Here is an 18,975-nt window from a genome sequence, read left to right as displayed (position 1 = left end):
GCATTTTCCTTCATTTCTTTTATGGTAACCTGCATTTGTTCATCTAATTTGCGACCAAAATCAGCCAATCCTGTGAGCTTCCTGATCACCAGTGTTTTGAACTGTGCATCTGATAGGCTAGCTATCTCTTGGTCGCTTAAAAGGATGAGTTCTGGGGCACTGATTTGTTCTTCTGTTTGAGCCATCTCTCTCTCCCTTTTTTTTTTTTTTTGGTCTGGTAGCTCCAGTTATGGTGAGGGGCAGAGCCTTAGGTGTTCACCTGGGCTGGGCACCATAGTCGCTAGATTGTGACGTTGTATGTGAGGGCGGGGTTGAGAGGGAACAATGGCGGTAGCTCCGTGCTTTGTGGCACCTCAGTCCCTTCTCTGGGATCCTGGGTTGCGCACTCTGCCCTGCTGCACAATCGCCGCCTCACTGGGTCTGCCAGCTGGCGCTTGTGTACTCAGGGTCCACCTGCTGCGATCTTGTGCACCCCAGATGCCTTATGTGCTCCCGGTTGCCTTATGTGCCCTGTTCTCTGTGCCGCGACCCCGCACCCGGCTGCTTGTCTCTGCCCCTCCTGCCGGTCTGGATAAACGGGTCTATTTCAATTTCTTGGCTGTCCGACTTCCATTCAGATAAATTTTCTGTCAGTTCTGGGTGTTATTCTGCCTCTAAATTGTTGTTGTTCCAATCTTGGTTGTGCGTGGAGGTACCGTGCATCCACCTATGCATCCATCTTGCCGGAAGTCCCAGGTTCCACTAATGCTTAATATTCCTACTTGGTGTCAGGATTTGTATCAGTATCTAATTGCTTTAAAAAATCATCTAGCAGTGTTTCTAGTTTATATGTAAATTTCTGGGCTGTTTATATTTATGGTACTTTTCACAAGTTGTTGAGATTACTATTTGTCCATTGTCATACGTGAAACCTGCATCTGTCATTGATGCCATTCGAGACATGCAAATGGAAGAGTCACAGAAGTCACTCCTCGTTTTCCCAGCAGTCTGGTAGAGAGCACACAGACTTTGTGCTACATTGAGAGCACACATGCTCTTAAAGCAAGCCCTGAATTCAGGAATGGAGGTATGAGAAACACATTACCTAAAGCTTTGACTGTGGCAGTTACATGAGTACTTTCTCACATTCATATCATGCAGTTTTACTCTGATTTTAATCTCACATTTTAGGGAATTTACATAATACAATTGAACTGAAACAGTCTCCTCTGTTTAATTGTAGACCAAATGGTGTATGGAGTATGCTTTGTCTTTTATAACCACCTCTTTAATAGCCCATTTGCTACTAAATAGGAAAAAAATTCCCTGTGTATAGCATTTTAAATTGCTTTTGACAAGCACTTGTATGTTTTCTTTGTCAAGCCACCTAGTAATCCAGCGAGGTCTGATGGGCATTTTTGTGTTGTCTCCTTGGCTGTAGGGAAACAGGTTTGAGTATCTAACTGACGGATTTGTCTTTTATTTAACCTTTTTTCTAGAGTGATCACTAAGTGGCACAGATGCAGAAGCCCAAATTCAACATCTTAACTATTTTTCTTTAGATTCACTGATTTGTTACAGGTTTGATGCTCACAGAATATTTGTTTACTGTCAACAGGTCATTGAGATTGACAATCCAAATACATTTTTGCTTTGCAATTTTACAGGCCCTGGCCTATTTTGAGCAGTTAAAGATCTCCCCAGATGCCTGGCAGGTGTGTGCAGAAGCTCTAGCTCAGAGGACGTACAGGTAATGACAACAAAATTTACATGGCTCTCAGAATTTAAATTTCTGTGAACTTGATGGGACTGTTAAATTTACCTGTATTTAGAGAATGTTTCCATGTAAACATTTTGTTATTTGTGTTTTGGGAAACCACTCAGGATAGAAATTTTTAAAAAATAGTAAACTAATAATTTGGCCATTCCAAGATTGACTTTTTAGTAAAACTATCCTTTGCCTTATGCACCTGATAGTAGATCCCAACTGGAATACAATAGAGTAAAAAAAAACTCCTTATTTTCTTATGATGTGAATGATAGTTGGTTTTCTAAAAAGTTGCTAAAGGAGGTAATCATACATTTTACTTTAATTTAAAATATATATGCATTCAAATTACCAGTCTTGATGCTGGACCAAGGTCTTTTCTTTGTGTACATGCTTCATCATTCTTATGTTGATCAGACCCATAATCCATCCTCTGCAATTCCCACTTTGGGTCTCTGTAGTGGATTGAGGAACAATGAATGCAGGTTCCCCCACCTCTCCAAGTTTTGGGGTTATTATCTAGCCCACATCACACACATACAAGGATTTCCCCCATGCAATGTGAGTTCCTGGGAAGTCTTTCTAAAGCATTCAACTTAATTTTTAAAAAATAAAAACTCTCATTATAGTCATGTCATTAGTTTATATAATAATTAACTAACTTAATTACTAAAGAGATACAACTAGCATAGCTGTAACACAGGGAAACACAACTGACTGGCTACAGGCAAACACCTTGCTTCTGTGAGAAGTTCCTGATGGTTAGTGGTGGCTCCTAGTGGAGCTCTCAGCATGCTGCGGGTATCACTTACTACATTTTTACAGCCAAAACCAAGTGCTCTATTTTAGGGGAAAAGTTGATTTTGAGAACATCTGTATGTTTTAGAGTAAATAAGGACTAGCTGTTAAGTAAAGGCTTCATATAGGTTTTTTTTTTTATTTATTGATTGGGGGGGAGGGAGAGAAACATCGATTTGCTATTCCACTTATTTATCCACTCACTGGTTGATTTTTGTGTGTGCCTTGATGGGGGATCAAACCCACAACCTTGGTATATTAGGATGACACTAAAACCAACTGAGATACCAGGCCCAGGCAGTTTATTTTTTGAGTAGGAAATCGAAGTCTTGTATAACAAGTTAAGGCTTCAGTGTCACCCATGATAAGGATAGAAACCCTAAAGTCTTAGAAGAGATGCCAAATAAACCTAACTTTAACCAAGATCAGACTTCCAGTCAAGATGGAGGCTTAGGTAAACACAGCTCGCCTCCTTGCACAACCACAGTGAAAATTACAACTAGACTACAAAACAACTATCACCTAGAATCATCAGAAAATTGAGCTGTATGGAAGTCCAACAACCAAGGAGTTAAAGAAGTCACATTCATCCAGATGGGTACGGTTAGAGGTGCAGAGCAGGCTGGTCCCTCACCCACGTGTAGTGAATACAAATCAAGAGCAAGGGATCCCAGTACCATACCAAACCACCCAGCCGAGGGTTCCAGTGCCAGGAAGGTAAGTCCCCGTAACTTTTGGTTATAAAAACCAGTAGGGATTGGGGCAGCGGAAGAAACCGAGGGATTCTCAGGAGTCTCCTCTTAAAGCTCCTGCAAGACTTAAGATTTATGCAGACTCACTCCCCCTGGGCTTCAGCATCAGGGCAGTAACTGGAAGGGCACCAATGGTATATAGGGAGAAATTGAAGTGTCTGGCTTGGCAAGTGCCTGGAGACAGCTTCCTCCCAAACAAAACTCTAAGGGTCAGGCAGCAGCATTATCCCCTTTCCGAGCCCTCCCCACACTGAGCCACAGAGCGGCACTATATTGCCGACTCCATCAACCTGGTACACATGGGTTGCACTGCCATGGGGATTAATTACCTAAGGTTCTACCCCATCCAACTTACTGATGAACTTTCCTACAAGTGGCCACACTACTAAGACAGGGAGTCAGAGCAGCTCTACCAAATACATAGAAACAAACACAGTGAGGCTGCCAAAATGAGACAAAGAAATATAGCCCAAATGAAAGAACAATAAAACTCCAGAAAAAGAACTAAACAAAATGGAGATAAATAATCTATTACATGCAGCATTCAAAACATTGGTTATTAGGATGCTCAGAGAACTCATTGAGTACTTCAACAGCATAAAAAAGACCCAGGCAAAAATGAAGGTTACACCTAGTAAAGTAAGAAAAATTTACAGGGAACCAAGAGTGGAGTGGATGAAGCTGAGAGTCAAATCAATGATTTGGAACATAAGGAAGAGAAAAACATTGAATCCGAACAGCAAGAAGAAAAAAGAATCCAAAACAACAAGGCTAGTATAAGCAGTCTCTCCAACAACTTCAAATGTTCCAACATTCGAATTATAGGGGTGCCAGAAGGAGAATAGGAAGAACAAGAAATTGAAAACGTATTTGAAAAAATAATGAAAGAAAAATTCCCTAATCTGGTGAAGGAAATAGACATGGAAGTCCAGAAAACACAGAGAGTCCCAGACAAGATGGATGCAAAGACAACACCAAGACGCATCATAATTAAAATGCCAAAGGTTAAAGATAAAGAGAATCTTAAAAGCAGCAAGAGAAAAGCAGAGAGTTACCTTGAAAGGAGTTCCCATAAGACTGTCAGCTGATTTCTCAAAAGAAACTTTGCAGGCAAGAAGGGACTGGCAAGAAGTATTCAAAGTGATGAAAAGCAGGGACCCACAACCTAGATTACTCTATCCAGCAAAGCTATCATTTAGAATGGAAGGGCAGATAAAGTGCTTCCCAGACAAGGTAAAGGTAAAGGAATTTATCATCACCAAACTGTTATTATGTGAAATGTTAAAGGGATTTAAGAAGAAGAAGATCAAAACTGCAAACATTAAAATGGCAATAAATTCATAACTAACAATAATTGAATCTAAAAAGCTAAGTAAACAAGCAGACCAGAAATAGAATGTTAGATACGGAGATCATTGGGAGGGTCATCAGCTGGGGAGGAGAAGAGGGTAAATGGGGGAAAAGGTGTAGGGATTAAGAAGTACAAATTGATAGGTACAAAATACACAGGGGCATGTTAAGAACAGTATAGAAAGGGGAAAAAAACAAAACAGTATAGGAAATGGACCAAAGAACCTACACATGAGCCATGGGTATGAACTGAGGTTGGGGGGAATTGCTGGAGGGAATAGTACCAGGCAGAGGGGGGAAAGGGGGGAAAATTGGGACAACTGTAATAGTAAAATCAATAAAATACATTTTTTTAAAAACTATAAATCAGTAGGTACAGAATAGACAGAATGATATTAACAACAGTGTAGGAAATGGAGTAGCTAAAGAACTTATATGCATGACCTATGGACATGAACTAGGGGATGCCAGAGGGAATGAGGGGTACCAGGTGGAGGGAGGCAAAGGGGGGAAATTGGGACAACTATAATTGCATAATCAATAAAATGTGTGTGTGATATTAAAAACCCTAACTTAAAAAACAACTTTTAAGAGATTAAATTTCATCTTATGGGTGAAAATATTTTGTTTGGTTAATTCATATTTTCCAAATGAAGATAACATCTCCAGTCTTGTATTGACCAGCTTTCTATATGAAAAATTTGTTGCATGACTAAGCCTGGCTCAAACCAACTATCTTGGATAAATAGATTGTTATTCACTAAAGGGACTTTGTCAAAGTTTCTAGCTGGCTCAGTGCAACTCTGGCTCACTCCTTAAGAGACCGTTGAAAGTCGATCATTGGTGGATACTGATTTTTGCTCCCCCTTTTTAAGGGCAATATATTTGTAGCTTGGTTTTCTGTATGAGTTTTGAGGCTAGACTGCCAGTTCAGGTGACTCCACTTGTTTTGGATGTGGCTGCAATAGTACTGTCTGGGGTTGAATTTTAAGTATGACTGTGATGGCCATCTCTGAGTTAATGCAGCCTCTGGCAGTCATTTTAACACCTAGGGTTTAGTAGTTTTCCAGGAAACCTAACATCTGGAATCTAGGGGGTGTGGCTTCTGTTTGCAAAGCACTATACTTAAGGTGAATCTTAATTTGTTTGGTGGTTCTGCTTGCTAGATTTAGTGGGGATATTGAATGTTGTATAATGTTGAAAATTATTTTAGCTTTTTAAACAAATAGATATGAATGTAATAAATAAGGTCAGGTCAGTAAGTAGAATGCCTGCCAAAGGTCTGATTTGAGAAGCTTTTCAACTATGTTGTTTATTGATACTTTATCCTTTTTCCCAATTTATATTCTGCTTATCTGATTTTCTTTTTTCTTTTTCAGTGATGATCACATAAAGTTTTTCTGCTTTCAAGTGTTAGAATATCAAGTTAAATATAAGTAAGTCATTTTCTCACTGTTTGACTCTGAGATTTGTGAGGAGAAGCCTTTTTTTTTAATTAGCTTTTCTGTTTTTAGAGAAACCATAATACAGGTTGTAAATTAACACTGTATATCACATCCACTTTATAGCTGTAATTTGATTTGTCCCAAAAGTTTTAAAAATATTGAATTTGTTGGTTACATATAAAAATTCAGCCATTTCAACAAAGAGGACAAAATAGATTTCCAGCTCCTCTGAAAATATCAGAAGCTCTAGCAACACCCGGCCTGTCTTTCCACACTACAGGTCTCTGTTGGGGCTGAGTGGCAGCACAGACACTTGTGTTCAGAGCCCCGCCTTAATTAAGTGAGAACAACAAACCACTGCTCAGAGGACCATTAGCCTGTCTGTGGATTTATTCTGTAATCCACAGAACTCAGAACATGGAGATATTTCCATTTGGGAAATGAGTAGCTGCCATATTTGCAGCATAAACTGAACCACAGATCAAACTACCAGTAATACCAATATTGATAACCTATCTGCCACTCCCGCACCTGTCTTTTCCTTAAAGCAGTGATGAGAGAGGGCATTCTCAATTTATTTTGGGGAATTTTAGATAATTGTGTATTATACAAATTTTCCTTTTCGATTGTATGCGAGGTGTTTATTTTTAAAACTGAAGATATCAAACATAGCCTTTATTATTTTTGTCTCTTTTGAACAGATACTCAGAACTAACTACTGTTCAGCAACAACTAATTAGGGAGACACTCATATCTTGGCTTCAGGCTCAGGTAAAATTGTAATTTCATTCAGTACCTCAAATTACTGGGTATTTAAATTTTTATTTTTGCAAGAATTTGCAACTTTACCTCAGAAATGTTGATCATTTATCCTCCATTTGATCCTGTAGCTCCTTTAGAAAGTGCTTGTTTTAAAGATCATAGGTTGATGAAAACTTAGCAATAATTTTAAATTGCATCAGTAGTAACTGAAACTATTATGCTTTCCATGACACATTGTGGAAATGTTAGTCTTAAAATGTAATTCGTTTTAATACTTGACAAAGCAACTTTCTGTTCACTCTTAAAGGTGAGCCCCCCTCATACATGGATGTAGAGCACAGCATAGGGAGTGTAGTCAGTGACATTGTAATAACTACCTGTAGTGCCAGGTGGGCTCTGGACTTATCAGGGGGGATCACTTTGTAAATCATGAAATGTCCAGTCATTATGCTGTACACCTGAAATTAATGTAAAATAAAATTGAATGTCAACTGTAGTTGGAAAATTTTTTTAATGATAATTTAACTATCATTCAGGAGGGTGAGCCCTCCTGAATACACTCTTCACAAAGACCCGTTTTCAAAGGCAGAGTTCTTTATCACAGTATGATTTTTTTTTGTTAATTTTAGCTAATCTTAACGACATATAAAGAGTTGTATGGTTAGAATTTTTATTTTCCTGTGAAGACCAAGTAGCTAAAGGCAAAACAATTGAACTTTTTCTTAGAAAAATTATAGGAATCAGTAAAACTTGCACATGAAACTTTCCTCTGAAAGTTTGAGAATGAGAAATAATAAGTAGTTCCTTTGTTCATTTGATTGTTCCCTATCTGCTCAGTAGTCTGAATACTTTGGAAAATTTCAAGCGTATTTTTTGCACAGGTAATCTAGACCATGTTGAAGTGTGGTGTTTTGCCTGTTGATGTTAAATAAGTCAACAATGTGCTTGAATCTTTTTAATTTACATTTAATTTCATGGACTGTTTCTCTGATTGTCAGATGCTGAATCCCCAACCAGAGAAGACCTTTATAAGAAATAAAGCAGCCCAAGTTTTCGCCTTGCTTTTTGTTACAGAATATCTCACTAAATGGCCCAAGTTTTTTTTTGACATTCTCTCAGTAGTGGACCTAAATCCAAGGGGTGTAGATCTGTACCTCCGAATCCTCATGGCTATTGATTCAGAATTGGTGGATCGTGATGTAGTACATACATCAGAGGTAAGTAACTTCCCATTAATTTCTAGTAAGGAGCATGAATCTTATTTTTGAGACATACATTCTTAAGAATAATTATAGATTGACTCAACATTTTGAATTTTGTTTTACAAAGAAACTTAAATTTTGGATTTTTTCTCCCCAAGTATAGGTTGAAATTAGAGCATTTTTTCAGATTTTTTTTTAACTAGGTGAGCACTTTCTTTGGTGAAAAACAAATTTATTTTCTATGAATTTGTAGGAAAATGTGGTCTGTATTTACTGCTATAGAGTCATTGAGGAAGGAGCATTGCTTATGAGTCAGTGCTGGGTTCTTCTGTATTCTCGGTCACATAGCCCTTCACCTTAGTCTTTCTGCATTTCATTACCTGATACAACCTTCTCCTTATTCTCAAAGAGCACAATAGAAATAGTTTAATTCAAGTGTGTATAATAATTTTGAGTTCATTGTGTATCTGACATTTATAAAGTTTATCATCATGCATTGAAGTTATTGCCATTCTCTTTAATCATGTTTGTATTGAGCAATAACTTACCACATGCCTCAGAGTTTTAAGTAATAGATATTTACAGTTTGTGTTTAATAAGAGATTAAGTCTGGCATGAGCAAAAGAACAGAAAAAGGAAATAGATACATCAGGTATGATTTTAGAGCTGATAAATAGGAAATGGGTTGATAAGCCTGGAAGTTTAGTGGTGAGGTAATATATTGTGTGCAATTATTATGATGTAAAACATTATTTTGCGGGGTAGTCTGCTTTGATTGCATGTAAAGTGTTCTGTTTTGTTTTTAGGAGGCTCGTAGAAATACTCTAATAAAGGATACCATGAGGGAACAGTGCATTCCAAACTTGGTGGAATCATGGTACCAAATCCTACAAAATTACCAGTATACTAATTCAGAAGTGACATGTCAGTGCCTTGAAGTAGTTGGGGCTTATGTTTCTTGGATAGACTTATCCCTCATAGCCAATGATAGGTAAGCATATTTTTAAAATATAAACCAGCAAAATATAGTATGTGAAGCTTATGAGTTTAAAAACATTATAACAATTTTATTCCATTGCCAGGTTTATAAATATGCTGCTAGGTCATATGTCAATAGAAGTTCTACGGGAAGAAGCATGTGACTGTTTGTTTGAAATTGTAAATAAAGGAATGGATCCTGTTGATAAAATGAAACTAGTAGAATCTTTGTGTCAAGTATTACAGTCTGCTGGGTTTTTCATCATTGACCAGGTCAGTAAACTTATGTATAAAATTTTAAAAATTGTTAGAACAAACCAGTATAGGTAGTAATTTGAATATGCTTTCTTTTTTCTTTTAATGTTAGAAACTCTTCTTGAGATTATAATAATGAAATACTGTATCCTGAAAGCCATAATGTTTCTGTAGTATTCGTCTTAGGCGATGGATTATACCAGTTCTTAAGTTTGAAAAGCAGGGGTGGTGGCTTTCAGGTGCGCATTTCTAACAAACTCCCTGGTGATGCAGATGCTGCTAGCACACAAACCATACTTGAAGTAGCAAGGGACTGTGCTATTTACATGACAGTGCATTTTGACCAAAGGTACACTTACTTATAAATGTTATATTTTCATCATACTTTTGAATCATTACTCATTTGAGCTATTAAGATTTAACCCCAACAATTCTATGTGTGGTAAATTAGTAATTTAGATACACAGTTTGAAGGTTATTTTAATTTTACCTGTGACAGTGATAAAGAATTACTAAGAAATGTTCATATTGCCAATAGGTCAGCAGCAGGGCTCCAGTGGGTTCCTTATTGACAGATGAATAGTATCGCTTTCTTACATCTCTTAATAATCATCTTATTTAGTCTCCAGTGAAAGACATAAAAGGTGAAGGTGAAAATCTAATTTTATAGGATAACATCATAAGGATAATTAATGACAAACTAAGTTTGTGTTTTGGCTCTAACACTGCTGTGACCTTAGGCAAGTAATTGTGATCACAGTATCTCTGCATCATGGTGAAGGCTCAAATTCAATAGTAACAGGAAGCACTGTTGTAAATTGTTGCACATGCTGTAATATGACCATACCAATATTAGAGCATATTTACTAAGTTCAATAGTTTAGAGAGAAGGTTCTAAAAACTACACATCCCATCTGTGTTTTTAAGCTTTTAGAAGTCAGCAATGTCTACAGGACTATAGTCATTGAAAACAGTTGCTTTGAAGAGCACTAGTGTATAATGGTAGAAGAATTCAAATTCTAAAAATGTCCCAGTCGAAATGATAGAATTGTCAAATGTCTAATGTTTTAAGTTGAATCCTATAATTGGCACTCGATTCATAAATTTTGGGTTTTCCCTCCTAGTCTTAGGTGGGTGGTTTAAATTGAGGACTGTTTGATTCCTTTCAGGAAGAAGATGTTGACTTCCTCGCCAGATTTTCTAAATTGGTAAATGGAATGGGACAGTCATTGATAGTTAGCTGGACTAAATTAATTAAGAGTGGGGATATCAAGAATGCACAAGAGGCACTGCAAGCTATTGAAACAAAAGTGGCACTGATGTTACAGCTACTGATCCATGAGGATGATGATATATCTTCTAACATTATTGGATTTTGTTACGATTACCTTCATATTTTAAAACAAGTAAGTCCTTCTTTTAACTTTTTTTCAGTGAATAATATAGAATTGGAAAATAGGAAAAAAGAAAATAGCCATAAGTCTACTACCTAATAACATTTATTGTTAAATATTAATGTATTTCCTTTTTCTTTTCTTTTTTAAACTTTTTAGCCAGAAAACAAATTGCTAGGTTCTAAAATTCTTAAGACTAACAACAAACTTCAGAATTAATTATAGGTTTAGGTTATTTTTTCACTTTTAAACTGTGTTTATTCCTCAATACAGTAGAAATTTTGTTAAATACAGTTTATTTTAATTACATATATTATATTTTATAAATAATTTTTTACAATGAAAATTTCCCTCAGAGAATCGCTTCCAATGAGAACATAAAAAGGTACCCTGGCTGATGTGGCTCAGTGGATTGAGCACCAAGCTGCAAACCAAAGCTGCTGGTTCAATTCCCAGTCTCTAGGTCACATGCCTGGGTTGCAGGCCAGGTCCCCAGTAGGGGGCACTCGAGAGACAACCACACATTAATGTTTCTCTCCCTCTCTTTCTGCTTCCCTTCTCCTCTCTCTAAGAGTAAATAAAATATTTTTTTAAAAAAGAACTTAAAATGGCAAGGTATGCATCTCTATATTATAGCATGTAGCCTTTTTAAGAATTAGTAACTTCTCGTTATAACATTAGATGAGAGAACCATTTTTATTTTATTTACATTGAATTAGTTGAATCAAGTCAAGCTTAAAATAATTTTTTTCCAAACTGAGTTTAGCTTCTATCTGTTATAAATATAACATATGTCTGCATGTGTACTTTAAGAATTTTTCAGCAGTGTCGAATAGTATGAAGAAAGTTCTTATCACTATTGGTAATCCCGTTGTGGATCTCATATTGGATTTTTATGCTTTCCTGCCTTGTTTAAAAACAAGGTGAGATCAGACTTCACTGTCCTATAACCTTCTTTGCTGAATACACTGTATCTTTAAAAATCAAGTTCATCTCCATGCCTTTGCCTGTGTCAAGTTATTTATTAAATGTGGTATTGCTAAATCTTAGGTACATTTTAAAAATACAAGGTGCGGCAAAAGTAGGTTTATAATCATGGCTATGTGAAAGAGTTTATTCTTGTGTTTTTATTAATTATTGTATTATTTTTCATACGAACAACTGCAAACCTACTTGTGCCCCACCTTATATAGAAAGGAGCTGCCAAACTACCCTCTAGAAAAGTTGTTTTTAAAGGTGTTATTCGATTAGAAAAATATTCTGACAAGCAAGTATAACTTTAGGAAACCTAATAAATTATTGCTTACTTTTTAACAGCTTACAGTGCTCTCAGATCAGCAGAAAGCTAATGTAGAGGTAATTGACTTCTTTTTTATTCTTTTAAACTGGTAATAATATCTGTCTATAATCTGCCTGGAAATAATAGCTTAATTTCTAATTTTTGAAATTAAAGGAGACTGACAAAAGGATTTTATTCTTAATTATAGGCAATCATGTTGGCTGTTATGAAAAAATTGACTTATGATGAAGAATATAACTTTGAAAATGAGGTAAGAATTTTGCATTGAGCCCTGGCTGGTGTGGCTCAGTGGACTGAGCACCAGCCTTCGAACCAAAGGGTCGCTGGTTCGATTCCTAGTCAGGGCACACATGCGTCAGCTGTAGGCCAGGTCCCCAGTAGAGGGCACATGAGAGGCAACCACACATTGATGTTTCTCTATCCCTCTCTTTCTCCCTCCCCTGTCTAAAATTAAATAAAATTAAAAAAAATTTTTTTTAAGAATTTTGCATTGAGGAGAAATCACTTTTATTGTTGACTTACATCAAATTAATATTTCAAGTTTTGATTATTTTAAAATCCTTTAAGACAAATATTTAAAAAATTAATGTGATTTATATTCACCAACTTTAGGTAAAATTAATGGAAGCCTCCTAATCCTTCATGTTTGGTATTTGGTGCCTTTTTAAAATAATCCTTTTAAAAATACTTTGTAGCACTGAACTTTATAAAATATTGACAGTATTTTTTATGATCTTGCCTTACTTTGTGTTTGACCAGAGTGGTAAGTGGAGGCCCAGTCAGTGTAGATAGCAGACTGGAAATGAAGTATTGAGCTCCCTGGGCTTGTTCTGGGTAGAAGTCTCGTCCAGGGTTGCCAGAGAGTCAGCTTCCCATGAAACACAAGGGCCATCAGGTGCTTTCTAGTAACTCAATCATGGCATCTACTGTGTAGCTGTGTGCTAGTGTCCTATTCTTTACCTGGGGCACTCAAAAACCTTGAACTATAAGAGGATTGTCGTGATGGTAAGCAACACACTATGCACTTACAAAGTGCCAGGCCCATAACATATAATAGCTTCAGTCATACAATATTACTACAATTTTTACGGTGGATAGAGATATACAGGAATGTAAACAAAGTGCTGAAGTCCTCACAAAACCCAACAGGAACAAATTCTGACTCTAGACTCTTATCCTTAAACCTCCTTCCCATACTGTTTTGGTTCTCGGCCTTCAAGGTTTAGGCCTGTGTTCAGAGATACTTATTTGGGAGCAGGATGGGAAAGGCTGCTAATAAACCTGGTGCAGTTTCCTATGTAAATGAATATTGAGGAAAATTGGAAGTATTAAATTCGTAAATGCAGAAAACTGTCAACTCACCATTTACATGGGTTTTAAGGTATTTTAATTTTTAAAGTGAGAATTTTAAAATATACATCATAGGGTGAAGATGAAGCCATGTTTGTAGAATACAGGAAGCAGCTGAAATTACTACTGGACAGGCTTGCTCAAGTTTCACCGGAGTTGTTGCTGGCTTCTGTTCGCAGAGTTTTTAGTTCTACACTGCAGTAAGTTTGTTACGTTCTTTTAACAGGTCACTTCTTTCCTTTCTCCCTGATGATCCTCTACCAAGTGATTCATGTGCTTCATTAATCTGTTGACTTACTAAGTCCTATGTGTATCTCTGAAATAATGTATTTATCACTTTGATTTTCTTGATCCTTGAGGGAAATGCTGCTTTTTGGAATATAAACAACAAAATGGATAGCATCAGTCATTTCTAGTTTTGTGATATAAATTATATTGCCTGACAAAAAATTAACAGTTGTTATGACTTTGCAATAATTAAAGAGGCTTTTGTTGGTGTCTTTTGATTCTCATATCACTAGTTGTATAGAAAGTTTATGTTCATATCTCAGTGATATATGATACCTTGGCAGGAACTGGCAGACTACTCGGTTCATGGAAGTTGAAGTAGCAATAAGATTGCTGTATATGTTGGCAGAAGCTCTTCCAGTATCTCATGGTGCTCACTTCTCAGGTGATGTTTCAAAAGCAAGTGCTTTGCAGGATATGATGCGAACTGTAAGTATACTGAAAATAATTTATTTGAATATAATTTTCTGTTTTAACTATAAGCTAATGGGGGGTTCCTGTTAGAGCTTAGTATTTATTAATACTGGGGCATTTTGATATTATAGCAAATAAGGATGGATTTCTTAATTTTCTCTCGCTCCAGTTGGTAACATCAGGAGTTAGTTCCTACCAGCATACATCTGTGACATTGGAGTTCTTTGAAACTGTTGTTAGATATGAAAAGTTTTTCACAGTTGAACCTCAGCACATTCCATGTGTACTAGTAAGTATACATTTTACTCTCGATTTTTGTAATTTTCCATGTATTTCAGCTAATGAGCTGATAGTGTTCTGTTTTTCTATCTTTTATAACATTTTCCAGAGCCAAAGCTTCTCAAAAACTCTTGAACACACTGAAACTAACCCCTCTCCGTTTCTTTTCAAATTTCTGATTAATCAGTCACTTAAAACAAGTCTTCAAGGGTCTATTTGTGTGCCATGTAGGTATATACATGTATACAGACACATCTGGTTCCTGCCTTCTAGAAGCTAAGAAGTAAAATTTGATGTGAATAAAAATGTATCACACCAGCAGCAGCAAAAGTCTTACATATGCGCAGACATAGTAAAACTGTCTCTGTTTCTTTAGATGGCTTTCTTAGATCACAGAGGTCTGCGGCATTCCAATGCAAAAGTGCGGAGCAGAACCGCTTACCTCTTCTCCAGATTTGTCAAATCTCTCAAGTAAGTATAAAATTTCAGCTGCTATTTTTTATTCTTATGTTTAGGATCATCAAATATGACCTGTAAATTATTCTCTAAGAGCCTGTGGTAGACTCATTTTTTTTCTGTTCTATGACATTTTTTTAAGTATTCCTTTTTTGTATCATGTTAGGACGACTTCTCATTCATTTACTTTGTTGACTAAAAAGCAATTTGTTTGCATAACTATAACACTAATCACTAATAACATTATATAATTACTTATTTAACTAACAATTTTATTGCTATGGATCAGTGTATATGACTTCTTTGGAATTCTAAAGAATATATTCCCTGGAAGTACATTTTTAACTAATCTGTTTTGTATTCTTTACAGTTGTTAGTGTGAAAACTACTGTTTCTTAGGCTTATAAGGTGGTAATTAAAAAATATTGTTGCTAGTCTTTTTAAAATTATATTATTATAGCAGTTTATTATTGCTTTAGAAACTTTAGTAGTATAAAAATTAACTATTAAAATGTAATGACTTGTAACATACATGTTATTTTAAGATGCTATAGTTCTAAAATAAAACATTAATCCTATTTGACATTTATCAAAAAGGAAAAATAGGATCAGAAAATGGAAAGCTATTACAAAGCTAACTAGGAAATTGAATAAACTTTTGTGAAAAATAAAGTGGGGGAGGATTTTCCACAGCTGTTAACTCAGATGAATGTACATGAATCCAGGTCTGTTAATGATTGACTTGAATTCAACTTCCACCTCCGTATAAATAAAGGAGGAAAATTTTTAAGAAATGACTGGCAGAGGAGGAAATGAAGAAGTCTTTCGTTAAATACGCCCTTCGTCAGTGCAGTTACCCTGCCATCTGATTTAAATATCAGACTCTTAAATTTAAACTCTTAAAATTTGAATATTTCCCCTGGCTGGCGTAGCTCAGTGGATTGATCATTGGCTGCGAACCAAAGTGTTACAAGTTTGATTCCCAGTCAGGGCACATGCCTAGGTTGCAGGCCATGACCCCCAGCAACTGCACATTGGTGTTTCTCTCTCTCTCTATCTCCCTCCCTTCCCTTTCTAAAAATAAATAAATAAAATATTTTTAAAATTTTTGAATATTTGAGTATCAACTCAAATTTAAACTCTTAAAAACAATTCACTTTAAATAAAAACATTGAACTTCAAAAGACTATAATGATAAACAAAAATGTTTCACCAAATTCTCCGAACTGGAGAATAAATGATCAGATTCAGGTAACTTTATTTTACCTCAAAAGATCATATAGTTAATCCTTCTTTTTTTAATGTTTTATTGTTTTTGCTTTTATAGTTGTCCCATTTTTTTCCCCTTTTTCCCCTTTCTACCCAGTCCGCCCCCTACTTCTGTAGTCAGTCCATGACCATGGGTGCTTCATGTATGTTCTTTAACTAATCCCTTCACCTCCTTTCTGTCGGTGTCCACCTCCCTTCTGGCAGCTGTCAGTCTATTATTCCATGATTCCATGCCTCTCGTTCTATTTTGCTCATTAGTTTATTTTGTTCATTAGATTCCTCTTGTAAGTGAGGTTATATATTTGTCTTTCACTGACTGATTTATTTCACTTAGCATAATAGTCTCCGGTTCCATCCATGCTGTTGCAAGAGGCAGGCATCCCTTCTTTTTGTTTGTTTGTTTTTCTGCTGCATAGTATTCCATTGTGTAAATGCACCGTAGTTGTTTTACCTCCTCCTCTACTAGTGGACAGTTAAATCACATGTGACTGACTTAGAACTGAACTTTTTTAGTTCTGCCTTAAAGGGGGATTTGTTATTTTTAGCAGCTTTTCAAGTACTGTTATTTATGTTACTGTGATTTTCTTTTTGCCTTTACTTAGTAAACAAATGAATCCTTTCATCGAGGATATTCTGAATAGAATACAAGATTTATTAGAGCTTTCTCCACCTGTAAGTATCTATTCTTTCAAGTTATAGGTTTTCCCCAAATTTTGAGGCCACGTAACCCTTTAACACTAATGCTTTTGTCAACATTCTTTTTTTCAAATGTGGGTGCTGTGTGCAAGGGGTAGTTTTGTTTGTCAAAACTGTAGAGATAAGTAAATAAAACATACAAATAGAAAGGACTCAAGAGTTGACTGATAAATTTGGCAATGTGAGATACGGTTTGCTCCCTCTGTACTGTTAAATTTTGGTGAAGTGTTTTATGGAGAAGGGAAAATTCAATTTCCAAATTAGTGCTGTGATCGTATTAGCTATTCTCGGCGACTACTACTACTAGACTGAAGCTTTTCTGTGTTTAACTTTTCAGGCTTGAGACTTAAAAAATTTTAATGCTTATTTATCTGAATATTTTGGTCTCCATTTTAATAGAAAGATTTACCTTGAGGTACTTTGTACGCACATCTTGACTAATAACATGTTTTTGTGTAAAACAGAATATTTACATTGACTCAATTTTTTATTTTGATAAAATTACTAAAGCTCCCACTTAAAAAATATTGAGCGAAAATTAGTACTTTTGTTCTTTCAAGTTTAAATATCAGTATTTAGGGTATACAGGTTATGTAATTTCACTGCGTGAAAGGTTACTAGCAAATTATGTGGTCAAATTATCTTTGCCTACATACTATAAAAGCTGATATATTAAAGTACTTCACCTAATTAATGCCAGTTTTCCTTGGCAGTTCACCGTGACCTATTTTTTGAGAGCCTTATATTTATGTAGCTACTTTGTGTTCTCAATTCCTAGCGCAGTGATTAGTCCTAGCAGCACTTAAAAACTTCAGTTACTTCTAAATCAGGGCATTTCTTTTTTTAAGAGATGAGGAATTCTTTTATTATAAAACCATGACATAATTTATCTAAGACTAGGTTTTTTTGTGTTAATAGGGAGCTTGAGCGTTTGACCTAGAGGGGTATGTGATATTTCCCCACAATCCGCTTGGCCTCCCTAGCTGCATAAATGTAAAAAACAACAAAACTCATTAATGAAAATTGACCAATAATGGGATGTTTGCTTCTGCCTGAATGAGGTCTGGTTTTTTATTTGCAGTCAGATGTTCAAATATTTTAAAGTAGCAACTATTGTGTATGTGTGTATATATTTATTGTGTGGCTTTTGCTTTCACCTCTGTAAAATATTAACTTGTATGGCATTTGTACTAGCATTCAAAATACCTTGGTATACCTCATGTTTAGCCTCCTAACAATCTTACAAAAAAAACAAGAGAAAACAAGTGAGAAGGGTAACTGATCATCATGACCATTTGCAAAGTCTCGACAAGGGTGGAGTTAGACCCATGAGCTTTTGGCTTCTGATTCAGTTTTCTTTGTGTTACATGGTCCTGGGAGAAAGTGTGTTTTTTATAAGTACTCAGTCTACATTTTTATAATGAGTTGATGTGATGGACTTTATTGCCTCGCTTTGGCACTTACTTTGCTTAAGTAAGAAGACCTGAACAAGGAAGAATTTCAGTGAGCCTATATTTCATTTTAGGAGAATGGTTACCAGTCTCTGTTGAGCAGCGATGATCAACTGTTTATTTATGAGACAGCTGGAGTGCTGATCGTTAATAGTGACTACCCAGCAGAACGGAAGCAAGCCTTAATGAGGAATCTGTTGACTCCCCTAATGGAAAAGTTTAAAATTCTGTTAGAAAAATTGATGCTGGCACAAGACGAAGAAAGGCAGACATCTCTAGCAGACTGTCTCAACCATGCTGTTGGATTTGCCAGGTGAGTGATCGCGACTAAAATTACAAAGTGAGTGTCTCTACACAAACAGAACTGTTTGCTTGGCTGGATCTTTTAGAGTTGGGTATATATCCACAAAATTGGATTGTCTAGAGAATTGTCTAAACCTTTCTTTTCTAAATGTAGTGAATTACAAAATTTAGCTGAGGAAGTGAGTAGATTGTTAACATTCTGAATTTCTGCCTTGACAACTGAGTCCTTAACTCTGACTTATTTGGTATAAACTGATTGTGTATTTAAGGAGGTGAGCTAAAACTAAAGTGTTTGTATACCAAGGCCATAATGGGGCATCTTGGTTTAGCCTTGGTACCTTGAAAAGAAAGTCCTGGGGCTTCTTTTTAGCTGTGGCATTGTGTCCTGAAGACCATCCAAGCTGCTGTTTCTTTCTCTCCACCAATGCTTTTTAGTAACAAACAATAACAGCATGAAAATTGTAATGACTGCTAATTAGAAGCTAT

General features: G+C 36.0%; 1 protein-coding gene across 1 annotated transcript in view; it reads left to right on the top strand.

Moving 5' to 3' along the window:
• The window catches only part of XPOT (exportin for tRNA), a 41,892-nt gene that overhangs the window by 7,466 nt on the left and 15,451 nt on the right, over nt 1-18,975 (top strand). Inside the window, exons 3-17 of the mRNA XM_028531677.2 lie at nt 1,647-1,729; nt 6,027-6,083; nt 6,794-6,863; nt 7,853-8,071; nt 8,863-9,047; nt 9,139-9,307; nt 10,459-10,695; nt 12,001-12,039; nt 12,171-12,233; nt 13,409-13,533; nt 13,906-14,050; nt 14,205-14,324; nt 14,691-14,785; nt 16,642-16,711; nt 18,261-18,499. Coding sequence (XP_028387478.1) covers nt 1,647-1,729; nt 6,027-6,083; nt 6,794-6,863; nt 7,853-8,071; nt 8,863-9,047; nt 9,139-9,307; nt 10,459-10,695; nt 12,001-12,039; nt 12,171-12,233; nt 13,409-13,533; nt 13,906-14,050; nt 14,205-14,324; nt 14,691-14,785; nt 16,642-16,711; nt 18,261-18,499 — 1,916 coding nt within the window. The remainder of the gene's footprint in view (nt 1-1,646; nt 1,730-6,026; nt 6,084-6,793; nt 6,864-7,852; nt 8,072-8,862; nt 9,048-9,138; nt 9,308-10,458; nt 10,696-12,000; nt 12,040-12,170; nt 12,234-13,408; nt 13,534-13,905; nt 14,051-14,204; nt 14,325-14,690; nt 14,786-16,641; nt 16,712-18,260; nt 18,500-18,975) is intronic.

This window comes from Phyllostomus discolor, chromosome 2 (genome assembly GCF_004126475.2).
Source record: "Phyllostomus discolor isolate MPI-MPIP mPhyDis1 chromosome 2, mPhyDis1.pri.v3, whole genome shotgun sequence".
Lineage (NCBI taxonomy): Eukaryota > Metazoa > Chordata > Mammalia > Chiroptera > Phyllostomidae > Phyllostomus > Phyllostomus discolor.
The sequence above is the reverse complement of the archived record's forward strand: the minus strand, read 5'-3'. Positions and strand labels throughout refer to the sequence as shown.